Genomic DNA, 23,414 nt, shown 5'->3' on the forward strand with positions numbered 1-23,414 from the left:
CCGACCAATCACGTTGGCCAAACCGAACACACCTCTGTGACTGTCCAATGAGAGGACCGGTAACTATCGTTACAATGTGATAATTGGGGCAACGTACAACAATTGAAATTCACTTTGCCGCGTTATATTTATAACAAAATAAAAAAGAACGTTTGTTGAAAAATTTCTGAACATTTTAAAGTTGTCTCGAAACATATCTTTCAAATAGATCTTACGTTATTAGAGTGTATTGTCGTAAGGTAAGCGGTTGCCTTGTACGTCGCTGAATGTCTGCGAGTACCCCACCTTGTGATTCGGCTTAAGCTTTGACGAGATACCTCTATTGGTATTGGGGTCTCCGACTCGATCGTGGCAGGTTGGATTTACCCCGTTTTGTCACCGAGAATATAGCCTTGCTTAATATTCGTTTAACAGTGGAACGGTCAACCGTACATATTAGCTCGTACGTATTTTCAGTGAAACTTCGAAAAGGAATTGTCTCGGTTTAGGTTGGCTGGGTTACCATTCATTTTCTACACATAGCGTCTGATTGCTGACATTTCTTACATTAGACACGCGACACCAAGGTATGGCGTTTTTGAGATCGGTGCCGCGTTGCAGTGCCGGTAAAAAGCTAAGGAAGTGTGTACCACTTCCTGTCGGGTTTCTAGAGAACGTAACGAAGCCATCGGTGCAGTTGGTGCAGGTGCACGAACGCGAATACACCGGCACTACTGCTAACGCTAACGTGAAGCCGATTACTCGTCAGATTGATCCTTTGGATTTAAACTTTAACGATCCGATAGCAGCCTTTAAAAGTAAAACCACTAAAGAACTGATACGTGCTTATATTGTTTATCAACTATGTTCAATCGAGTATATCGTCGAGAACAATATGAAGGTAAGTTTTGCATGATTCGTAATAGTTGTCGTATCTGATGACGTTATATGTATAATGTGTATATATGTATGTATATCCATATATTGTAAACGAATTATCTTTGTGTGACGTAGAGAGAGGGAGAGAGAAAGAAAGAGAGAGAGAGAGAGAGAGAGAGAGAGAGAAAGAGAATGAAAAATGAGGGAAATAGATTGACATGTGTTCTTTATGCTGTTCATCATGTACTTCAGGATATCAAGATCATTGGATCATTTGTGGCATAAATGCTGGAAGGTTATTTTTTAGATTTCGTTTCTTCTCATCAGATTCGTTAAACGATTATAATAATGTAAAATACAAAAATATTTGTTATCCTGTACCTCTTATTTAATATTAATTCCACGATTAATCCGTCATACAATGTAGAATATTATTATGGCAGTGTACAATTAATATCTGTTAAAGTTTCTGTCATTTTCATTTTTATCATTGTAATTCAGTTTTCTGTAGAAGAAACTATAGTTTTTCTTAATATATTTGATGTAACTAATATAAATATAATTGATATTCATTTTATGTTTAAAAAAATATCGTGGAAATAAATCATACATGTATGTACATGAATGTGTAATTAAAAGTGATGAATGTGTCATAAAAACTACGTTCAGGAGATTTATACGTAATTCTCTACCATCTGAGGGAAATGGTTGGTTGGTTCGTTCGTTCGTTCCTAGGTTCTACTTGTTCGTTATACAATGCGTGTAGATGTCGGAAGGATGCATACTTGAGAATGCAGTATAAGTTGGGGATTCCATGGAGGAGTCGGTCGAATAAATCAGTAGACGATTCTTTCACTAAAATGACGTTAATGAATGCAATTCATTGATGTGTATTTTCCAAACTTTTCATTAATTAGTTGGTAGAACAGTGACATCTTTTATTGACAGCGTCGGGATTCGTACGCGATTTGTACGACGTGGCATGGCGCGTTATTGATTTTAGTAATGCTTAATACATTGAATCGACCTAGCAATTTTGTCGCAAACTGGTAACCAATTACGTAACACTTTAGAAATGTTCGTTCAAAGGACCGTTTAAATCTTCCTTAACATCGTCGAGAATATCTTTTTCCTTGTTTCTGTTGTAATAAAAATCCTTCCATTCATGTTCAGCTGTTTACTTTCAAGCTACGAAATTAATTCTGAAAGTAAAATGTAAACTGTATCGCTGTATCATTTTTTTTTTGTTTCTTTACTTTTCATTGTGTACCAGGATATTAATAGTATATCTAATCGAATTAACAAGAATTTTATCGCCATTCGTATATTCGTGATACGTTAAATTCTTTTTTTATAATGTACATCAGATATGGTTTTTTGCTGGAGTACAGGATTACGTTTAAATAGTGCTTTAAATATTTTTATTTAATGGTATATGGGCCTGCCATTAATGCTCTATTGTTCTAACCCATCATCTCGTCGCTATTAATAATGTCTAAAGTAGGCTATTAATAATTTCTTAAGGTATGAAATAGTCGTCGTTACGTGTTCTGTCAAAAATATATAATTGCATTGTTTATGTATAATAATCAGAACACGATATTTTGCTATAACGAAAATTGAATTCTTTGTGTTTAATTATAGTACGGTTTCTTGTCGGTTACGCATAAATAGATATTCTAGTACTTGGTGATTCATTTCCTATCCTGAATGTACGACACCACCATGACACCCTTCTATTGATCATTATTGATTTTTTAAACTGCGACATGACTCGTAATAACGTTTCTACTCTAACCTCTTTACTTGGCGAGACAAGTAATCATTTTTTCATTTCACAATACTACTTCTAAAAATTAATCCCTATAAACGGAGGAACATTTATCCCTATAAAATATGTGGAAAATAATAATTATGTTTCAGATGCGTCATCCAAAAAATCGTTGTATCGAATTATCTGATGACACATTTTCGAAACGTAACAAAACGTAAAACAGTATCTGTGATTAGTTTCTTTATCACTTGGCGCGGTGTCTCAAATTATATTCATCGAACGCTTATCGATAAATTATTTCCACGAAATTCAAAGAAATATACGCGATGTTGTGTTCGATATATCGAAAGATTGCACAAAAATTACATCTCTTTGATTCATCATCCAAAATCACGTGATCGAAAGTACTAGAGAATTTTTTGGTAAAAATAATAAATACCCGCGTAGAATTTCAGTTTAAATAACTATAATAAACGTAATATGTAAATACAGCTGGAAACACATTACGAAAAGAAGCTTAAGAGAAATACAATTGAAGTTATACTTTAACAACTGTACAAGCTTATTTAATTATGAAAATTTATGCAAAGTTCTGTAACAATCTTATTTATTATGCAAAAAAGAAAAATTGTCAGCCATCTTATAAAGTCACTTGATGCTACGATAATCATCTTAAGATGATACTGATCCCCTTTTCAGACTGTCCCGAGCAATCTCGTTTCGTTGAAAAAGATTTACGGCTGCTTATTATTCTGGATTTTCCACGATTAAAAATATTAAATGATACAGCTGGTATGAAGCTTCTCTGATTTTTTATCTAATCAATATGCACTGTATCAAACGATAATTTCAAGTGTCCGAGTAATTACATTCTCAGTTACCGATAACAAAACAATATGCTATCTCCTTTTTCATTCTTTATAGAATTCTATTTGTAATAATAAATTCTAATATCGTAAAAATTTTTTCACGAAAGATATAAAAATAAAAATTTAGAAACAGATACTTATGCTTTTTTTTTTAATTATATAATAAAATCCATTTGAACTGAATGTACAAGAGGGTTAATATTCCTTGTAAATTGTGTTAGTACTGGATGAAAGAGGAGACCGAAGATCTTTGATTAGAAGCTACCGGGAGGAAACCTATTAATTTTGAAAAATGAAATTCTCAGTGTATCATAAAGGTACGATAACAGCTTATTTTTCAACGGAGATAAACGTTTTTTGAACCCTCGAATGATGAAGGAAAAATCATTTATTTCTTTTTTTTTTCTTTTAATAATAATATAAAAATGATCATGTTTCAGAGATAATATTTGTTCAGTACACGAATAAACGTTGATGCGGTACTCTGTTTGATTATTTTAAAAATATTTTTTATCCTTCGTCTTATATAAGAAATGATTGTTACGTGCACATAATCCAACAGTTATTACTATAATGTTTGAGAAAACTATCAACTATCGAATTTTAAGTAACTATGATCTTAATGAATCAAGAAATCACGAATATTTCAAATTGATTTGTACGCGTGCATCGATGGTGAAAGGATTAATTAGAGGATTATATTAATTTGAGGCGCCAGACACCGACGACCCCCACGGCTCGGCAGTGAATGTTGTTGATATCTACCCTCGTGACAAGAATAAAACAATTAATAACACAGTCCGAACGGTGATTACGATCGTATAACGATTTCTATCGGATTCTTTACGACTCGATATCAGAATATGCGCTTGTTATTCCGCGTGACCCGTTTGTTCACTGATATACAGTGGTCGCGTGTGACGAGTATTGAAAAGGCGTACAGATTCTAATTACTGAATATTAACGACAGACTGGCGGCTAGGCGAAACACTGCTGGAATAAAGATAGATTAATTGGTGCATCGTTCATTTTATCCCGCTAATGATATTCCAATTCAAAGTACACAGGATGTTTGCGTTAATTAGTGATAATTTTTTTAAACTTCCTTTTAAATAAAAAATATAAAAATTCAATCGGTTATAACTTTTTCACTATTCGTTTGCGCAACCTGAAACTAGGCTCATTCGACAGGGGACGTATCCTAATTTTGGTTATACCGGTGGTGAAACATGGAACTACAGCCTAGTAATTTTCTAACGCGATAATGTGAAAGATAGAAATAGAAAAAAATTCTTTGTTCCTTATTGGATTAATTAAAGAAATAACGGGACACCCTGTGTATAGAGTATGGTGTGAGAATGGGTGCATCATTGCGTTGGTGCATTCACTTTGCCGTTTCCAGACACTGTCTATCTGTCTGGCTGTGTAACCCTGATACGCTGACTCAAAGTAGATTGTTGCCTCGAACCTCGTCGCTGTCGTAGACTTCGTTCAGACACTTGCCAGACAGATACGACACTATTTCAGAATCTTTTCATACACATCGCATCTAGGAGTAGAATCAGTATTTGCGTTGCACATACTGATCGATTCATCGCTATGCCGCGTGACTGATTCACGTGCTTAGACGAGCAGATGAGTTTCTTGCATATCAAACGAACCGTCTTTAATTAGCGCCGATCATCACGTTGTTCACTCGGATTTATTGTATCTCTGTATTAGAATGATTAAATTTTTACCTTCGGCCATCGTGACCCTCGCGATAGCCGATGCTGTTAAATGTCTATCTCGCGATATAATAAATCAAGAGTATCTGTAAGGTTACCTGGATAAAATTTCATCGTTTCATCAGATCTAGAGAATGTACCAGAAAGTTACGAAACTTTGCGGTTAAAAATTGATAGGTAGTTTTAACTGGCTTTAACCAGGTAAATGCAATTTAGACCGAACAACTACTAAGTTTTCATATTTTTCACTTCGAAATTGATTTGATTAAGCTGTGCCAGTGTTAAAATACCGATCATTTATTCGACACGTGGTATAACAGCAGAAGAATACATATATGTAAATGAATCAGAAAGCGAGGAAGAGAAATCACGGTTTCTCATTGAACTAAACCTAAACGACGCGTGCTTTAGTTTCAAGGTTAGCTGGTCGAAAAATTTCCACAATAGAGCAGGCTAAAATTTAGCGAAAAATCATTCAACTTTCATTGCGGGGTCTACAGGATCCGAAATATGAAAATTCAATGATATTTTAGAGCAGGAGTAGTCAACCTTTTTATACCTACCGCTCAGTTTTGTATCTGTAGTAGTAAAATTTTCTAACCTCTCACCGGTTCCACAGTAATGGTGATTTATTAGTAGGGAAGTAACTTTGCTTGTAGTAAACGAAGTAAGGAAATAGTAATGGAAGTAAAATTTCCATTCCAATGTTTTTAAAAAGTAAATTAACCCATTATCCGCCAATGTCTCATTTTTAGGACAACATTTTCAAATTTTTTTTATTAGAAGTTGCAGTTATTAAAACAAGAAAACGTGAAAATGTGTCCCAAAAATGGGACACTGACGGATAATGGGTTAAATTAAAAAAAAAGGAAAGTGCTTCAGTATCGAACAAAACCCCTACCGTCCACCATGAAACCTGGAACGTCCACTAGTGGGCGGTAGGGACCAGGTTGACTACCACTGCTTTAGAGGGAGGCTTAGGTTTTTCTTCGTTCAAAACTATTTCATTTTTTTTTAGAGTTGCATAGAACACCCTCCGTCAATTGGTATTGATTGATAATACATATTTACTGAAACAAAACCCTGTACACATCGGTTAATGTTTTGTTTATGTAATGACGATAAGAAAGTTTTACGAAGATTATTCAAGTTTGCCAACGTCATATATACTTACTGATAAGTAACATAATCATGAAACTACTGACAGTAAGAATGTTTTAAGTATACTTTACAAATCCACCTATTATATATGCATAATAAATCTGTGTCTATTGAACTTGTACTTTGATTTTCAAAACAGTAACTTCATTTCGTAGAAAGAAATGATTAATTATTATCTTTTCAACATCGAATGCAAAGTTTCTGCGAAACTGAAATCTCAACCGAGTAAATTGAAAATAATTTATGAAGAATGATTCACGTTTGGATGCGAAGTACAAACTATCCAAATACCTTCGATAATAATACATTTACTTGACTAATTTACAAATCATTAAGCACGTGTTAATCTTGTTTTTTTATATAATGTAATGTTAATGAGAACGAATAATTTGCAGAGAATTGTAGTGAGAAAAGCATTTTGTCCGACAGAGTTGTTTCAAAATTACCGTCCGAGTATTATTTTTAAATCTATTATCACAATGAAATTTAAACCTTGTTCAGACGTTTCTTATCTATTATTAAATCGGTATTAAAAATATACAGATCATATGATATTTGCATCGTCGATTAATCCGACAAGTGTCGCGCAAGATTAATTGATCATTTATGTATGTTAATTAGAGAGATCAGCTGAAATCTCAGATGACAAATCTCAGATAACAAACAGATCACAATGATCAATTTCTTTTACATATCGAAGTGGTCTGGTGGTCTGCTTAACAATTGGAAATTCCCTCGATACTTGATTCCTACGAATTCACGATAAATTGTCTTGTGAAACCTATTGACATCGAATCGATGAAGAAACGTGTTCGTAATTACGTTCAACCCTTTCCATTTGCATCACGACCATCCTACGGATCTATTTCGAACTTACGACTAATTGCATTTTCTTTTTCTCCTTGAATCTCGACTTAGTATTATCTAATATTATAAATTAATTTCTATACCTGAAACTCTAGTTAGTAATTGAAATGAAATTGAATTGCTTCATTTTCCAAATTATCATCGTTTTGTGATCGACGAGTGATCGATCACACCTGAAATTCTATTTAGTCTTTGAAATTAAACAGAAACGAAATTGCCTTATTTTTCGAATTATCATCTCTTTGTGATCGATGAGTGATCGATTACACCTGAAACTCTAGTTAGTAATTGAAATGAAATGAAAATTAAATTGCTTCATTTTCCAAATTATCATCGCTTTGTGATCGACGAGTGATCGATCACACCTGAAATTCTAATCAGCCATTGCAATTAAACAGAAATGAAATTGCCTCATTTTTCGAATTATCATCACTTTGTGGTCGACGAGTGATCGATGGAGCCATGAATCAGTGAAAAATTTGCCCGCATAAATTAACAAAATTTCCAGCTTAATATCGTGATAATGAAAGCGTTACAGCTCTCGTTATTTTCACCCCTGACGCACTGACAATCAGAGTCGAGCGAGGTAGAGTCAGATAACACCGGTTAATTCTTGGTATACTCGTCGCTTCAATTATTAGCAGCACGCTTCCGAATCTGTAACAATTAAATAGACGATTCTATTAAATCCTTTTGTCAAAGGAGTACGCGATTGATAGCGGGTCAGAATGACCCTGCATTGACGCGAAGATTAAATAGTAACGGTAGAATTACGGTACGGGGTGAGGTGGAGTAGGGTATTCAACCCTTGGACGATGGAACTGGGTCAATCGCGATCGCAGACCAATTCACTGCTACTTCAAATATACTCTTTCCAAGTGATATTAAAAGAAACGGTGTAAATGTTCGAAAAATGAAAATAATGTAAGAACGTATAAATGTTAATCCAGGGAAAATTTTTCATAAATATAAAATTTCCGAGTTCCAGACAACGAATATTCTGACAGTAGCACTTTATCGATTGGCTAATGTCTAAGAGTGAACGTTTTTTGCCAAGAGCTTATTGATCTTGGCAAAGTTGGTCGGTGCACTTCACACAACCTACATGTCCTCCTAATCAATGACGTGTGTGATTGTCGCGTCTACAATGCATATTTCGAATACATATCTCGTATCGCACTCTTATCTAGCCTATTCATACGTAAAATTCAGATAAGAGTTCGTCACATTATCCACCTTATTAAATGCAATCATTTCGTTTAATTCTTACCAGCAGATTTTTCCTTCCTTTTTACCTTTTGTTCACAGATATTGTCTTTGTCTTCTTCAAGTTTTTAAATTATTTATAACACGATACAAATCGATAGGAAATTTTTCGAATTTCAAACTCGAAGGAGTTTTTTCCTTACAATAGAAATGCGATGTGTAACAGAAAATAATTATAACATAGATAATTTTACATCGGATAAGAAGTGGTATTTAAATGAACAGAAATACAAGGCACAGTTTTTATCAGGAAAATTACTAAAGTAGTTTTCATGTTAATACTGCGGTGAAGTTTAAAGACCTAGTTTTATAATTTTGTGGTTTTAACGTACTTGTGGCTAACTAGTTAATTTAATGGACCAGAATAAAGAGACTGAAAAATGAACAAAGTTATTTTCAAAGTGATTATATAATGCATAATGTTGAATACGTTTTTACGTCCATCAGTTACTTTTTCATTAGTCTTATTCTTAGTATTGAATAATTTAGTATTTCCTAAGTACATATTTCTCATTCCATTTGTTTCAGATAATGAAAATCACCAAGAAGCTGCTTGGCGAGAAACTTTTTACAAAGTTTATGAAGGCTACATTCTACGGTCACTTTGTCGCCGGCGAAGACGAGGCGCAGATCACTCCTGTCCTGGATAGATTACGACAGTTCGGTGTAAAACCTATCCTTGATTATTCCGTTGAAGAAGATATCTCCCAGGAAGAGGCGGAACGACGCGAAATACAGTAGGTGTTGGCATCAGTTCACCTGAAAAATTATTCGATTCTATTAAAATACAATAGAGTACAATAAAATAATTTGTAACATTTAACAGAGGTTCCGTATCAGAAGCTGGAGATGAGAGGAGAGAAGGACCGATGAAGAAGTACCATGTTGCAAGACCGTTCGCTGATCGTCGATACAAAGTATCTTCAGCGAGAACGTACTTCTACCTAAACGAAGCTAATTGTGAACGTAACATGGACATTTTTATTAAATGCCTAGAATCTGTAGCCGGTGAGTCAGGTTTTGGGTAAATTATCCTAGCATCGTTAAAAGGAAGCTCTGGATAAAATAATGTTTAGGAAAAATATTGCTTTACAAGATTACTGATATTCTCTGGAAGTATGGGAAAACAGTTGTAAAGAATATCAAGTAAATCATATAACAAAACATGTATGCCATAAGTTGTTTGAATTAGATTTGAGAGAAAATTGGCCATGAAGGAAAAGCGATATTCTTCCTAGGGATACACGTGTTTTCATTTTCCAAAATGAAATGCTTATCGCAAACGAGATTTATCGGTACTTCATAAATCATTGTAATTGAAAATATTTAGCGCACCTGAAAAATTGAACGCTACTAACAGGTGATTAATAGGATGTGATATTGTACATTGTAAATTATACTCCAGTTTAATGGGATTATAATTTTTATTGATGCCTAAAAAGTATGTGTATCCAAGATTAGAATTCGCATACATTATGTATGTACAGTGGGTCACAAAATTATTCGCTCACTGTTTTAAACAGAATACCTCATTTAAAATTGGACCAAATGACTTGAGGCTTTTTGAGAATATGTATTTTTATCGTTTTAAAAAATTACAATTTGTTGAAATCGTGAGAAAAAAAGTTGCGAAGGGTAATTTTTCAACTTTTTTATGCGAGCCTATAATGAAAATTTAAAATATGACATTTGTAAATTTTAATTCTACACATAACATATTTAAATTTACAATTGTCATATTTTAAATTTTCATTACAGGCTCAAATGAAAAAGTTAAAAAATTGTCTTTTAGCCTGACGTCTTTTGGTCCAATTTTAAATGAGGTATTCTGTTTTAAACGGTGAGCGAATAATTTTGTGACCCACTGTATGTATCTATGTATGGTACGACATGAGACTGTTTGTGTTCTCGAACATTCCAAATCAGTACCAAAATTGGATAACAAAGAGAAAGCTAAAAAGCTAGACTCCCGAATTAATTCACTAATCATGATAACTGAAGATATCTGAAATGTTCGCAATTTTATAATGTTTCATTGAATAACAATGTAAAATTATAGAACATTTAATTTTCTATCATGTATTATGCTGTATATAGTATAGTAGTTCAATAGCAATTTTAATGCTTTATCTGCTTTAACAGTGCCAAGGTAAACTTTTTTAGGGTGGACTTCAGAAATTTTGCTAGTCAAGAATACGAAAACGTACCGTCTATAAATATCTCCAGTAGAGAATCTTGTATTCTGCTATGCGACCAAATAACGTCACATAACGGTGCTTTAAATTGGTTCAAAAAATTTAACTCCCTTTCTTGAACAAAATATATATTTATTTAATTGAGTTTAGTTATGGTAAAAGAAAAACTTTTTTTCTCACATCGACATGAACGTTCTATTGAATTTTCTTTTTTAAGACCAATTTTCTATATCCTACAATTAACGTAATTAATATATTTGTTACTCATTACAGCGGCTTCAATGGGAGTTGGTATTACAGCCATTAAATTAACAGCTCTTGGCCGTCCACAACTTCTGGTAAGTGGAAAAGTGAAACCCTTAAAAAAAAACCAAACAAATTGACTATTGTACATTTCATTATTTACAGCTCCAATTATCAGAAGTAATTATGCGAGCAAGACAATACATGTCGGATGTAGTTGGGGGTGAGGGTGCCGTTTTAACCCATCATGCGAAACCGGATGATTTTATGAAGAAATTTGAAGAAGCACACATCAAAGATGAGGTGACAGTTCAAAAATTCCTTCAAAAGATTCAATCGGATAAGGAGGGGTAATTGATCGAAATTATTGTTCATTATTAACCGAGTGTCGCTATTCGAATGAGTATAAATTATTTTTTACTTTCAGTGTTATCCATTTATTCCCTTGGAGTGGAATTCTAGACGAGAATTATGAACTCAGCGAAACGTTCCAAGTACCCGATATTAAGACTGGTAAAATGGTGAGGCTGATGTCGCAGCTAACGTCAAAGGAAGAAGAAATGTTCAGGAACATGATAAGACGTCTGAATAACATTGTTACGGTACGAATATTTTCAAACGAAGTATAAGTATAAATATAAATTCAAGATGTAGATTAGAGCTTTGAAAATGTTAATGTTTTCGTGGATGCTAATAGGAATAGCTCTAAAATCATTCTTTTACATTTTATTAGGGTGTAGGGAGGGGATCTATATTTTGTATAATATGTAAGTTACTGTTACATCATTCCCTCGTTTTTCCATTTTTCTTTCTTTTTTAATGAAACTTACACGTTGATGTAAATACATTATTAATAATTTTACTAGGTGTATAGGAAATATAACAAAAAAAAGGTTTAGTTTTGTTAGCAGAAACAGAATTGCTAACTTTTCTTTCAGGTGGCTGATAAGTTAAACGTACGTTTAATGGTAGACGCCGAACAAACGTATTTCCAACCTGCGATATCGCGATTAACGTTGGAAATGATGCGCAAGTACAATACACATAAGGTAATAATTTAGCTTAGTAAATATGATATTATCACTTAGTAAATTTTCAGTGGTCTAAATCCAAATGGTGTACTTCATAGGCTGTGGTGTTCAATACTTACCAAACATATTTGCAAGAAGCATATAATGAAGTGAAAACGGATCTCGAACAAGCTGAACGTCAGAACTTTTATTTCGGTGCTAAACTTGTTCGTGGAGCGTATATCGATCAGGTAATGTACCTACTGAAACATTTCAATTTATTATTGTTCCTTAATTTCATTACATTTTTTGGATCGTTCGTTTAGGAGAGAGCAAGAGCGGCAGCTATGGGTTATCCTGATCCGATAAATCCTACGTACGATGCTACTACTGAATCTTACCATAAGACTCTGATGGAATGTTTAAGGCGGATGAAACAGTACAAAGATAAAGGAGAAGATCCTAAAAAGATAGGAATTATGGTTGCCTCTCATAACGAGGACACAGTACGTTTTGCTATCGAGAAGTATGTAAAACAATATTTTCTTTAATTCTAACGATAATTTATATATTGATTTGTTATTAATACGAGCGTTATGGTAATAATACAGAATGAAGGAGATTGGAATCTCACCAGAGGACAAAGTGATCTGTTTCGGCCAGTTATTGGGAATGTGTGATTATATTACATTTCCGCTAGGTATAGCATTTTTGATCGTTTATTATTTCAATAATTTTAATAATAAATGATTGAAGTTTTTAAAATAATGTAATTGATTTGAATTTCAGGTCAGTCTGGATACTCAGCGTATAAATATATTCCTTATGGGCCAGTTCAAGAAGTATTACCGTATCTTTCTCGGCGTGCCCAAGAGAATCGAGGTATACTTAAAAAAATCAGGAAGGAAAAAAATCTTTTGTTATCTGAGATTGTGAGGCGCGCCGTGAAGGGGCAATTATTTTACAAACCTAAAGGAAATTATACTCCCGTTTGAGCAGTTGGTCGTTTCGTTTGCACAGACAGATTTTAAGCATCAAACTTAAGTAGTGATTGTAAATTATTAAAAAGAAAAAAAGATTTGTGGTACGCAGAGCAACGCGAGCGCGTGTGAATGGAAGTATATGCAGTGTTAATCATTATACAAAATTGCCTTAGTGTGACAATTATCAAGTGCAAACTGCTCAATATCGCACCATGTGGTAGAACTATGTTCATTGCTCGTTATGCCCATTGTCAGAAAGAAAAAAAAAGAAAAAAAAAGAAACAAACTCTTCAGTGATAAAACGCTACGACTTTTTATAAAGAAGAAGCACATTTTACGCTTTGTTAAATAAATTATCACGTGTTCAATACACGCCGCATTCGCTAATTCTATTGAACATGTACAGTCATTTTTTAATAATTTATTTTATAAAAAAGAGAAAAAAGGATGAAGATTCGTATTGACTCTTAATAATATTGTTCTTCTTTTTTATAAAGAATTTCTATGAAATAGTTCTCAAAGTAACATCCGAATGATATTCTAAACAAAATATACATTTAAAACGTATTCATTTCTCTATTTTATACTATTTTATTTAAGAATCTCGCAGTGAGTGTTTGATCATTTGTTGACATACGTACTTTACTTTAATTGTTCGAAAAAAAAATAATACAAATTTCCATACGAAAATATTGCAATCCTGACGCCGGCGTATTACTATATTTAATTAAGCAAATATTCGTGTGGAATAAATATTCAGTAAACTAGTTCCATATTCTATGCGTAGTTACCAGGAAGGGATATTACCAAAGTGATACTATTTGGCAAATTTACGAATGGTAGTAGAATCTGTTTAATCGGGAGTGTTTGCACATTATTCAGAAAAATGGCTCGTACAATTTCTTGATAATTAACGCAAACATTTTCAGATGGTTTTATTCAATTTCTTCTCTGGACTGTAATAAGAGCCATTTTTTGTGTGCAATTATTACGCATATTAAATAAGGGTTAAGTAATCTTAGGCTGAAACAATGATGAACTATGAAACTTGGAATTGGAACAAAAAATATGCGTTATAATTACAATGTTGTCATACATTTTTTTCATACATTTTGCTTTAGCCTAATGTTGCTTTTTCTTCTCTCAACAAATAGGAGATAATAATCATAAATGTATGGCGCTGTTTAGAGGATGCGCCTTGGCTTATATGCAGTTCTTAATCGTTTTTCTTTTTAAGAAAATTAAGAAGAAAAAAAACCATGAAGGAAACTTTATAATTTATAAACAATAAATTTTTGTCGAGTTTCAATTCATTGTTTTACACATCAAATGACGAATCCTGTGCTTTCGCTTGGCTGAAGTTTATTTATTTAACTGAAAGACATAAGCAATGTTATGTATATTTTTTTGTTTTTTTTTTTTTTTACGTGGCAAAACGTAACATTAAGATGTTACTTTCGTCGCCAGCAATGAAAATAATTCAACCTGTGGTGGATAGTTTTCAAAGTAGTTCAATAACGTTTTGGCATTTGATCATCAGTATTTTGCTATGTTGTTTGGTTTTTAATCAAAACAGAATTTCCTTATTTTTTTTATTGATTATACTATAACTATACAATCTTACGTCTGTTGTAAACATCTTACTTCTATAGATTATCACAATTTGTAATCATCTCTTGTGTTGTTACATGTTGTAAGTGCGTTCAAGATGTGTATGTAGTTTGTATTTTCAGTTGTCAAGTATAAGTATTATTTTTCTTAAAAGAAAAGAAATGTGATTTTTGTTAAGCATCATGCAAATATCGGAATCATGTTATATTTGCAACCTAGAAGGAAATTTAAACGATGAATAAAGAGGCATTGTTGAAGTTATACACATGCTATATTAGCTAAATGTTTTTACGTGGATAATGGTATGTTGAATGCGAGTGATTTAGGTATATAAAATTCTGTTTGTTATAATTTAGCTGTTCGACTGTTTAATGTCGATACGTTAATTAACTTCTACACGTCTCGTGATGATGACAATAATTTAGGTAGTTAATGTTATAACTTGTATACTATACGTTTATAGACTTATATGCCATGATGGATTACATTTTTGTCATCACCAGTGAGGTAGGGTTTAAAGTGACTAAAGAAAGTAAAATAAAAAAAAAATTAAAAAAAATTAAAAAAAATAATAATTATCCTCGTGCAACGGTTGTACGAGTTAGTTACATACATGTATGTACATAAGAAAGAAAACGTTCGTTATCCAGAACGTACAGTTTACTGCCAGAATGAAACTTATATAGCATATACCTTTCTTTGGCTCGATAATTATGATAAATATTTGCCTATGTGTGAATAATATATTTGTGATGAAAGTAATACAATGGTGTTTACTATGTCATTTTTGACATTTAGTGTTAAAAGAAAACAAATACAAAAAAAAAAAAAAAAAATGAAAGAAACCAGAAAGTTAATATGTGTAGGTACACTGAAATGTAATTGAAAATGAGGATAAAACAAGTATGTACCTCTAATAATGTTCTGCTATTCGTTTTCCTTTAGAGAGACTTTATTAGGTACAAGTTGAAATTGTCAAAAAGAAAAGTTAATCGAAACCGAGGACAATATAAAATAAGATAATATTTATTATTTCATGAAATACAATTAGTATATGCCTTTCCAATATTCATACTCCGTTATACTCTTTTTATAAATCCATACTCATATACTAGGACAGAAACATTTGCTTCCATTTCTTTTTTTCTTCCCTTTCATTTTATGTATAATTTTGGTTCAACCATTTAAACTTCTTATCGAAATCAGAATGAGCACATTTATTGCTGAAGATTCAAGAATTCGTTGGAAGTAGTGTTTCTTGTCCTAGTTTTAGCAACGATTAACAATATTTTCTCTTGCATATCTCTTTGAACTGTTTCTTTTATATATATATATAGAATTTAATAATACAATTTATTTCAAGATTGCAAAATATATCCAGTGTACATACAAATATCATATTGTTACATGACTTAATTTTATATTGGTTACTTTTTGTCTGAATACATAATTATGAGTTTATACAAATTTATCAGTCGTATCTTGAAAATGATGGCAACAAGAATGATTCTTTTTTTTTTTTTTTCAAAATCGTCCTGGAGAACGTACAAATAGTCCGGCTATTTGTCTGATTAATTTTATGAATTAGGAAATATCTCATACAAATATCTATTTATTAAAATTACTGTTAAACATGTTGATTTTTTAAATTTTGTAACAATGTCCAAGAAAACATGTATTATTTTGTATTTAAAGGTTTCTTAGTTGAAAACTTTTAATAAAACAACTGTATTATTAATATAGTGACGTCTATGGGAAGCATAATTAAATGTATACTTATGAGACAATGAGAAATGTGTTGGAAGATGATGTACAGTAAAGTGCAGCTTAGACTTCTATTAGTTAAGAAAAAGAGAAAACTCCTTTCCTTCTACTTATTCTTAATCATGAGAAGCCCAAGTTACATTCGAATGTACCAAAAACACGATAAATATCAAGAAATTTCAAATGTTTCTATACGTTACGATTTGGTCATTATACAGGGTGGGCCACGCAACTGTTTCAGGTGATAACTCTGTTATTAACGCATTCATGAAAAAATGCCAAAGGAGAAAGATAAATAGTTCGAAGAGCACTAAAACGGTAGGCCCATAGATTTTGTAAAGTGCAAACAATGCACGTGCAATTGACAATTGCATCAATTTTTTAAATCTCGAGAACTACTTATTTTTATTTTTTACGCAGAATTAATAGGGGAATCGATCTATGCAAAAAGAAATATGCATTTCCATTTAAAAATTGATGCAATTGTTAATTGCACGTGCATTATACTTTATAAAATCTAAGAGCCTACTGATATAGTGCTCTTTTCCTTTGGTATTTATTCATGAATGCGTTAATAACGGTGTTATCACCTGGAACAGTTGCGTCGCCCATCCTCTACAGAAGAGGACAGAGTATTTGAATCGTTGAAGATGTACACAATCCCCAGCGTAACAAATAATACGTGGAAAATAAATGTCTTATTTAGAAAAGACTTATAATATTCCGTTTTTCTAAATTTGTCGATCAGTGAGTTTGTTAATAATGCATTCGGCGCCATAAAAATTGAGTAACGCGTTCTTTTTTCTGTTCGTTGAAGCGTACGTTTTGTTGTTGGTTTTTTAAATTAGAAATGTACAATTTGTACAATGAATTGTTACTTATTTATGCGAATGATAAGCTTTGGTATCAACCGTAAATATGTAATTATAATTCAACTATTATTCGTTCAACAAGGGATCATACCTGTTTTACGCAGTTGAGGAAGGCTCTCTACTCCTTCTTCTACCTTCACGTGATGGATAAAAAAATATACAAATAGAGAAAACACGTGCTAACGTCACGAAGATCGGGAGTATACTGAATATAAGATGGTTGGATATGCCGCGCAGTACCACTACGCGCTTGCGCAGACGTAGCGCGTTCGAACCACGCATGCGCAGACGTAGCGCGCTCGAACCACGCATGCGCAGATGTAGCGCGCTCGAACCACGCATGCGCAGAAGTAGCGTGCTTGAACCACGCATGCGCAGAACGAACGAAAACTCGTACAACAAATATGGTCTCCTGTTGAACGAATTAATAGACACCTATGCTTATATTAAATACTTTATAGTATTTTCGTTTCTGTGATACAGGGCAGATATATTTTAACGATCTCCTTTTTTTCTTTTTCCACGCACAATTATAATTAATTTGGTTTTGAAAGACATCAGGTACATTTCGACGTTTCAACGTCAGTGATTTGTCAGAAAGATACTACGATGATCAATCGTTAATAACATTATATGTACTACATATATGCTATGATCGTTCAGTCTTGTACGACAATTCATGTTAAATTGTTCGTACTATAACGGAACAAGAGATTTTCTGTAAGAGCATTTATGCTTGATGATGAATTCTTTGTGATTTATTTTATTCATGTTCGTTCCATTCAACTTTTAAGAAAGACTATGTTGAGTATATCATGTTTAATCGGTTGACAAAGCCTGTAAAATTGTTAACATTTCATGTTAAAATATATTGTTATCAAATCATTGAATAATGTTTCATTTTTAATTTTAATCCAGATATAAAATATAAGTTGTGCTCAATATTATATAGAGACATATTTCGCATCTAAACCTTTCCGTACCGAGTACAGAAATATTTGGACATTACTTATATTTCGTAATTAAAATCTTTTCGAGAGTTTATTCAAAATGAAATAAAAAATTCAGCCTTCAGATACAGGAAGAACACTGCAGTGGTCTGTAACGCTTGTCCGATGTTCATTCGTAGATGGCAAAGAAACTTCTGCCACTACCTCTTTCGCGGATACATTTTGTTCGATAGTACTAATATTTGTAGTTTGATTTTCTTCAGTGTTACACGTGAAAGCAACACTGTTTACCCTACGTCTTGAATGTTTCTTTGTTTTACATATACTGTGTCCTGGAAAGAGCTTCCTGTTTCTATTATGTCTCCTTGTCCTTCTTAAGCCAAATGGAACGAACTTATCTCAATCTCTGTAACGAGCTTCTATTTTCGTATTTGAACCCAGATCACTTGTAGTTGGATCTCTCAGTCACAATGGTGCTAGACTTTTACCTCTTTTAGCCAGTCTAATCTCTAACCATATGTAAGGAACTACCGAGAGAAGTAGCACACAAGCAAGACCAAGTACACGAAATCGTGTGCAGACCAATCCATGTAAACCAAGAGTCAGAGCAAGTCCAAGCCACCTCCAAAAGAGGGACGTTGATAAAGGTCCTTGCCAAGAATTTGGATACAATCCCAATACTAATGCTGTACAGATTAAACGATTTCTTTTAATATTTGAACTATACAAAAAGGATGGTATGTAACTTACTGTATATTAAAGTTTCCCAAATGGAATTGCAAACTCCCCAAGCAGCAGATATAACATGAAAAAGTGCTGGATCGTCACCAGATGGTCTCCAAGTGATCAAGACCAGTAATAAACACGCATGAAATACAAATCCTACAACTTTTCAAGAATATATGTATATATATGTATATCGATTAATTATAATTAAAACTGTTAACAGCAATAAAAGAATGATTATTATACCACTTACCTACAACAAAATACCTTTTAATATGCCTCAAAAGCATGGATAAAGTAACACCAGCGAGAGCTTGCAAAGATGCTAAACTTAGAAAACTTAATGTTACTGTACCAGCTCCTCCCAATGCACAGACTACGTATGCCTATAAAATAATAGGTGAAACGTTTATGCAACTAACTTAATAAGAGTTACTCAAATGGTGAAATAGTTTTCGCTACAGTGGATACTTACTTCTATAAAATCTGCATAGATGAAACCCTGTTCAAGTCCGATGAAAAGCGTTAACGGCGCAGCCAATTGTAACTTAGGATCTTGAAATGCAGTTTTTATAGATGTGAGAATACTTTTAGTGCTATGTTTTTCATTTACGGTCTGTGGTTCCTTCATTCTAGAATCGAGGAAAGCACAGGATATACTTAAACCTAGTACAGCAAGACCGAGCCATATGCTAACTAACATCTTTGATGTTCCAGATGATAATGTAGGTAAATTAGTTGTGCCATTGTAAAGATAAATCTCTTCTGGACAATATTCTGCTCCGCAGATATCATTTACCTCACCGTTTATTGTACTAAGCGATATTGAATTTGTTAGTTTCACAAGTATGGCAGCGATTAGACAACCTGAGGACAAAGTTTTATTTGTAAATAACTTTACTCTTCAAAGATAATAGCCAAGGATTTTCAACGTTCATACCCAATGCAAGACCGAAATCTTCTGCTAATTTAATCCCTCGATTAAGTCTTCTCAAAAGGCACTCGCGTCTTGTTTCATCAGGATCCTCAGGATCGACAGATACCAGAGCTAAACTCGTTGCCGAAGCATTTACATGTGACACCCTTGCTATAAAACTTGGGCTCATGCATGCACCCAGCATAGCGTAACTGGGTAGCAATATGTACCTGTTAATAAAAATATCAATAATTCCATTATCCGTATACACGATTAAATCTTGGCGAGTTCAAATAATCCACCATTTAGGATAAAGATGTACTCCGACAAAAATGGTGGTGGCCACGTGGCTGCTGCTTATTGCAAGATTTGTTCCAAATCGCTGGACGAGGATCGGCGCGAAGCAAGTGGTGATCGTTGCGGTTGCGAAAAGTAGAGCCAACAACATCGGCCCCAGTTGAGGATTGAAGGTACCAAGACCAGCCTGTAAGGGAAATATGGGCAGCGTCGCGGCTGAACAGCTCGCATGTCCTAATAGAAGAGCAGCGCAATGCCTTAGAATCGCTTTCTTCGGCGGTCTTGGACCTGAAGGTGCTGCCCTTACAGCTGCTATCAAACGACGCACAGACGACGCTCCTGCAGAGGAATTCATCGAATCTCGTCGACGCCAGGACAAGGCTGATGTTCTGGTTGAACGACAGGAGATTGGAGAGTATGCTGCCATATGCTGTAAATTAACATTATTTGGAGAGGGTTGGACACCGTGTTAAATGTTAAGTTTAAACATTACAACGTACCTCCAGCATAGTATCATTGTCCCACAGAGTGTGGTGATGACCACTGCTTCTGGCGCGTCTATGGGTATGCGCTAATGGAGGAGGTTGAGCTGGTAACCGAATAGGTCCTAAACCACCGATGGGTGCTGGTCGGTAAGCAGGACTACCGAGCTTCTCCTTCGACAATTCATGAAGATTTGGCAACGAGCCCATGATTTGATTTCTTCCTCTTTTCCTTCTTTAATGTATCTCCTTAGAGCCCAACGCCTCGCTGATTCTCGTTCGAATCATTGTCAAGGAAGCGTGCGGTTATTAACATTGCTGCGATGATTTTCTTTCACCTTCCATCCATTCATCTACTCCTTACGTGTACCTGAAATTAACAAAAGTTATTACAATGTTTATGGTGTGATTAGAGTGAACTGACGAAAGGCGCAGTGGAGCGGGTGAATGGATAACGGACCATCCAACTGACCGGCAGAGGATTGAAATCATCTCTCGAGCGAACTCTAAGTCAACAACGAGAACCGGATGTACCAAATCCATTACTGATCCCGCTCTTTCATTTCCACTACGTTAATGTTAAAATTATAAACTGTTCGATAGTTTAAATGGAAGGATTCATCGATTCGTGTGAAATCTCCGTTATAACGCGGTGAGCTGTTCTTCATTATCTCCGTATTGCGATGGTACTTCGCGGGAGTCTTGCATAATTGATCTGGCAATTCTTGGAGTGCAATCGCGTCAATTATGCAAGAAATAAAAAAGAGAAAAAATACACGAAGATAAAGATCCCGTAGTCACCTGCAGGACCTTGAACGAGAACTTAGAACGGAGGAACTGACTAATTGTTAGCTTAATAAGCGTATAACGCCGTCGGCCTTGATATTGGTTCGTGGAAGGATTTCGACCAATCGTGGATGGCAGCTAATATATTGGAAACATAAATCAATGGAAATCTCGTAGCTGTTGAATTTATACTATAAATTTCCATTTGAAATGGAATCGTGGTGAAGACCTGTATATGTATAGAAAATAATTTTAAAGTAAGATGGAAAACAAACCTCGTCTCTTAAAGTTGTACTATTCTATTATCCAGAATTCAGCATGACTTTTTATCCGGTAACGTCTCATCGAAATCATTTTAATTCGTTAATCACATGATACAAAACCAAGACAAAATAGTCGATGAAAACACTGCTTTAAAAAAAGCACACAAGCACCTAAACTCGTCAGTTTCTTCGTCTACTGAAAAATAATCACAAAGGATTCGTAACAAGCTGAAAGCACATTTAAACGTTCTGCGTTTCAACGTATCATCATGTACCTGCACCACTCTCCTGTCATTATTTACCGTGTATTTATATCACTTGTATCTTCGTAGGCAATAATCGATAAACCATGTTATAAACCGCAGGACTAAGGGGAATCTCACACATTGATACCAACAACGATATCATTCATTTCTCCAATGATTCGTTCTTATTTACACAATTTTCACAAACTGCTTTCTACTTTTTTTATTAACGAAAGAACGAGGTTTTCTGATCGCGATTTAAACGCGGCACCTCGGTTGGTTACCTACCGCGGTAGGGGCACGCGCAACCTGTAGAACTTTGTACATTTAACAAACGAGTTAAGAAAAATTAGATTATTTAAGACGTTTAGTAAATCAGAGTTGTATAAACGGGGATATGCAGTGTCCATTCAGGTTCCAACGAAAGTAGCAACACCAAGAGCACGATTCTCCTCCCTCGGTTGGACTCGGTGTTGCTCGCCATCGTTCGTTCTCCTTTTGGTGTACCACTTCTCTTGATATGGTCGATAACAGGGAGAGTGCGTACTACATCCTACCCTGTTCCTGCGAAATCTTAAGTGTACGAGAGTGAAACAGCCGTTTCACAGCCACTCGATTCTATTTTACAGCCGAAGATCAAGTTGATGGATACTTAACGCGTTCGATGCGGTAAGGGACAGGTGCCATGTCGTGGTTTCATTAGGGGCGGCCCGATTAAAATTGGACCTCCGCTTCGTTACGTATCAGGCTGATACATTTCTGTTACGTTTTAGGGAAATAGATACTCGATATTAATTTAAGTTATTGCTTTCAAGCTTCTTTATTAATAATGAAAATATGTATGTAGTACCGAGCACGATCCCTAAGGAAAATGGAAGACACTAGAGGAATCCTAGGGAACCCTAGCATGCTCAGCATTTCAGGCTCTTTTTTTATGAAAAAGATACTCGATATTAATTTACACTATTGCTTTCAAGCTTCTTTATTAATAATGAAAGTATGTATATAGTACCGAGCACGATCCCTAAGGAAAATGGAAGATACTAGAGGAATCCTAGGGAACCCTAGCGTGCTCAGCACTGTATGTATGTACATATGTACAGCATCGAGCATAGCAGACTCTTTTTTTATGAAAAATGTAACAAATTTTGAGATAAGAAATAATTTCTAGAATGTGATATACACGTTCGAATGATACGTACATATCATACAGTCACATGCCCTGTTGCGTTCGGTCTGTAGTCACGTTCTACTATTAAAACCGCTACATCACTATAACGTACTTAGATATCTCAAGGAAAGTCTTCGAACTTGCGTTATTACATGTTTCAGCGTTAACTGGCATGAGAATCAAATAGTTAAGTGTGTCAATGTTACGACGACAATGCAACCAGTACAAAGAACAGATCTGTCTATCTAAGGGCAGGTTGATCACCTCAGATTTCGAGTCTTCAAGGAACCAAATTGATACCAAATTATAACGAATTTTCTCTATTCGTATATGAATCTTTCACATCCAGATTTTCGGGATTTGCAGTTTTAACAGTCG

General features: G+C 34.2%; 2 protein-coding genes and 1 long non-coding RNA gene across 12 annotated transcripts; 1 reads left to right on the forward strand and 2 right to left on the reverse strand.

The window, feature by feature from the left end:
- The first annotated feature begins 228 nt into the window (after positions 1 to 228).
- Positions 229 to 15,959, forward strand: LOC114873290 (proline dehydrogenase 1, mitochondrial). 2 transcript variants are annotated; one of them, XM_029181473.2, is made up of 12 exons: positions 229 to 442; positions 552 to 880; positions 9,051 to 9,259; positions 9,349 to 9,530; positions 10,991 to 11,055; positions 11,126 to 11,310; positions 11,388 to 11,562; positions 11,899 to 12,009; positions 12,090 to 12,221; positions 12,297 to 12,496; positions 12,582 to 12,670; positions 12,760 to 15,959. In XM_029181473.2, exons 2-12 carry the CDS (start codon positions 569 to 571, stop codon positions 12,963 to 12,965), a joined length of 1,866 nt encoding a protein of 621 aa, XP_029037306.1. In that variant the 5' UTR covers positions 229 to 442; positions 552 to 568; the 3' UTR covers positions 12,966 to 15,959. The 2 variants fall into 2 exon arrangements, with proteins under 2 accessions (XP_029037306.1, XP_029037305.1); XM_029181472.2 differs by having other exon boundaries at positions 230 to 880.
- On the reverse strand, positions 6,678 to 9,044 carry LOC114873292. Its single transcript, XR_003788914.2, has 2 exons — positions 8,527 to 9,044; positions 6,678 to 7,913 (listed from the first exon to the last, which is right to left on the reverse strand). It is a non-coding gene; the product is annotated as an uncharacterized LOC114873292 (long non-coding RNA).
- Positions 9,166 to 22,479, reverse strand: LOC114873291 (UNC93-like protein). Of its 9 annotated transcripts, none has more exons than XM_029181481.2 (11): positions 21,633 to 22,479; positions 20,590 to 20,941; positions 20,095 to 20,519; positions 19,817 to 20,022; positions 19,578 to 19,743; positions 19,352 to 19,508; positions 19,130 to 19,262; positions 18,901 to 19,038; positions 17,292 to 18,836; positions 12,111 to 12,233; positions 9,166 to 9,281 (listed from the first exon to the last, which is right to left on the reverse strand). In XM_029181481.2, the coding sequence occupies exons 2-9, from the start codon at positions 20,779 to 20,781 to the stop codon at positions 18,616 to 18,618; spliced, it is 1,638 nt and encodes a 545-aa protein (XP_029037314.1). In that variant the 5' UTR covers positions 20,782 to 20,941; positions 21,633 to 22,479; the 3' UTR covers positions 9,166 to 9,281; positions 12,111 to 12,233; positions 17,292 to 18,615. The 9 variants fall into 9 exon arrangements, with proteins under 9 accessions (XP_029037314.1, XP_046143635.1, XP_029037310.1 ...); XM_046287679.1 differs by having other exon boundaries at positions 19,352 to 19,743; positions 21,633 to 21,813; positions 21,923 to 22,478; XM_029181477.2 differs by having other exon boundaries at positions 19,352 to 19,743; positions 21,633 to 21,813; positions 21,896 to 22,478.
- Positions 22,480 to 23,414: the final 935 nt, after the last annotated feature.

The sequence above is a fragment of the Osmia bicornis genome, chromosome 11, assembly GCF_907164935.1.
Source record: "Osmia bicornis bicornis chromosome 11, iOsmBic2.1, whole genome shotgun sequence".
NCBI classification, from domain to species: domain Eukaryota; kingdom Metazoa; phylum Arthropoda; class Insecta; order Hymenoptera; family Megachilidae; genus Osmia; species Osmia bicornis.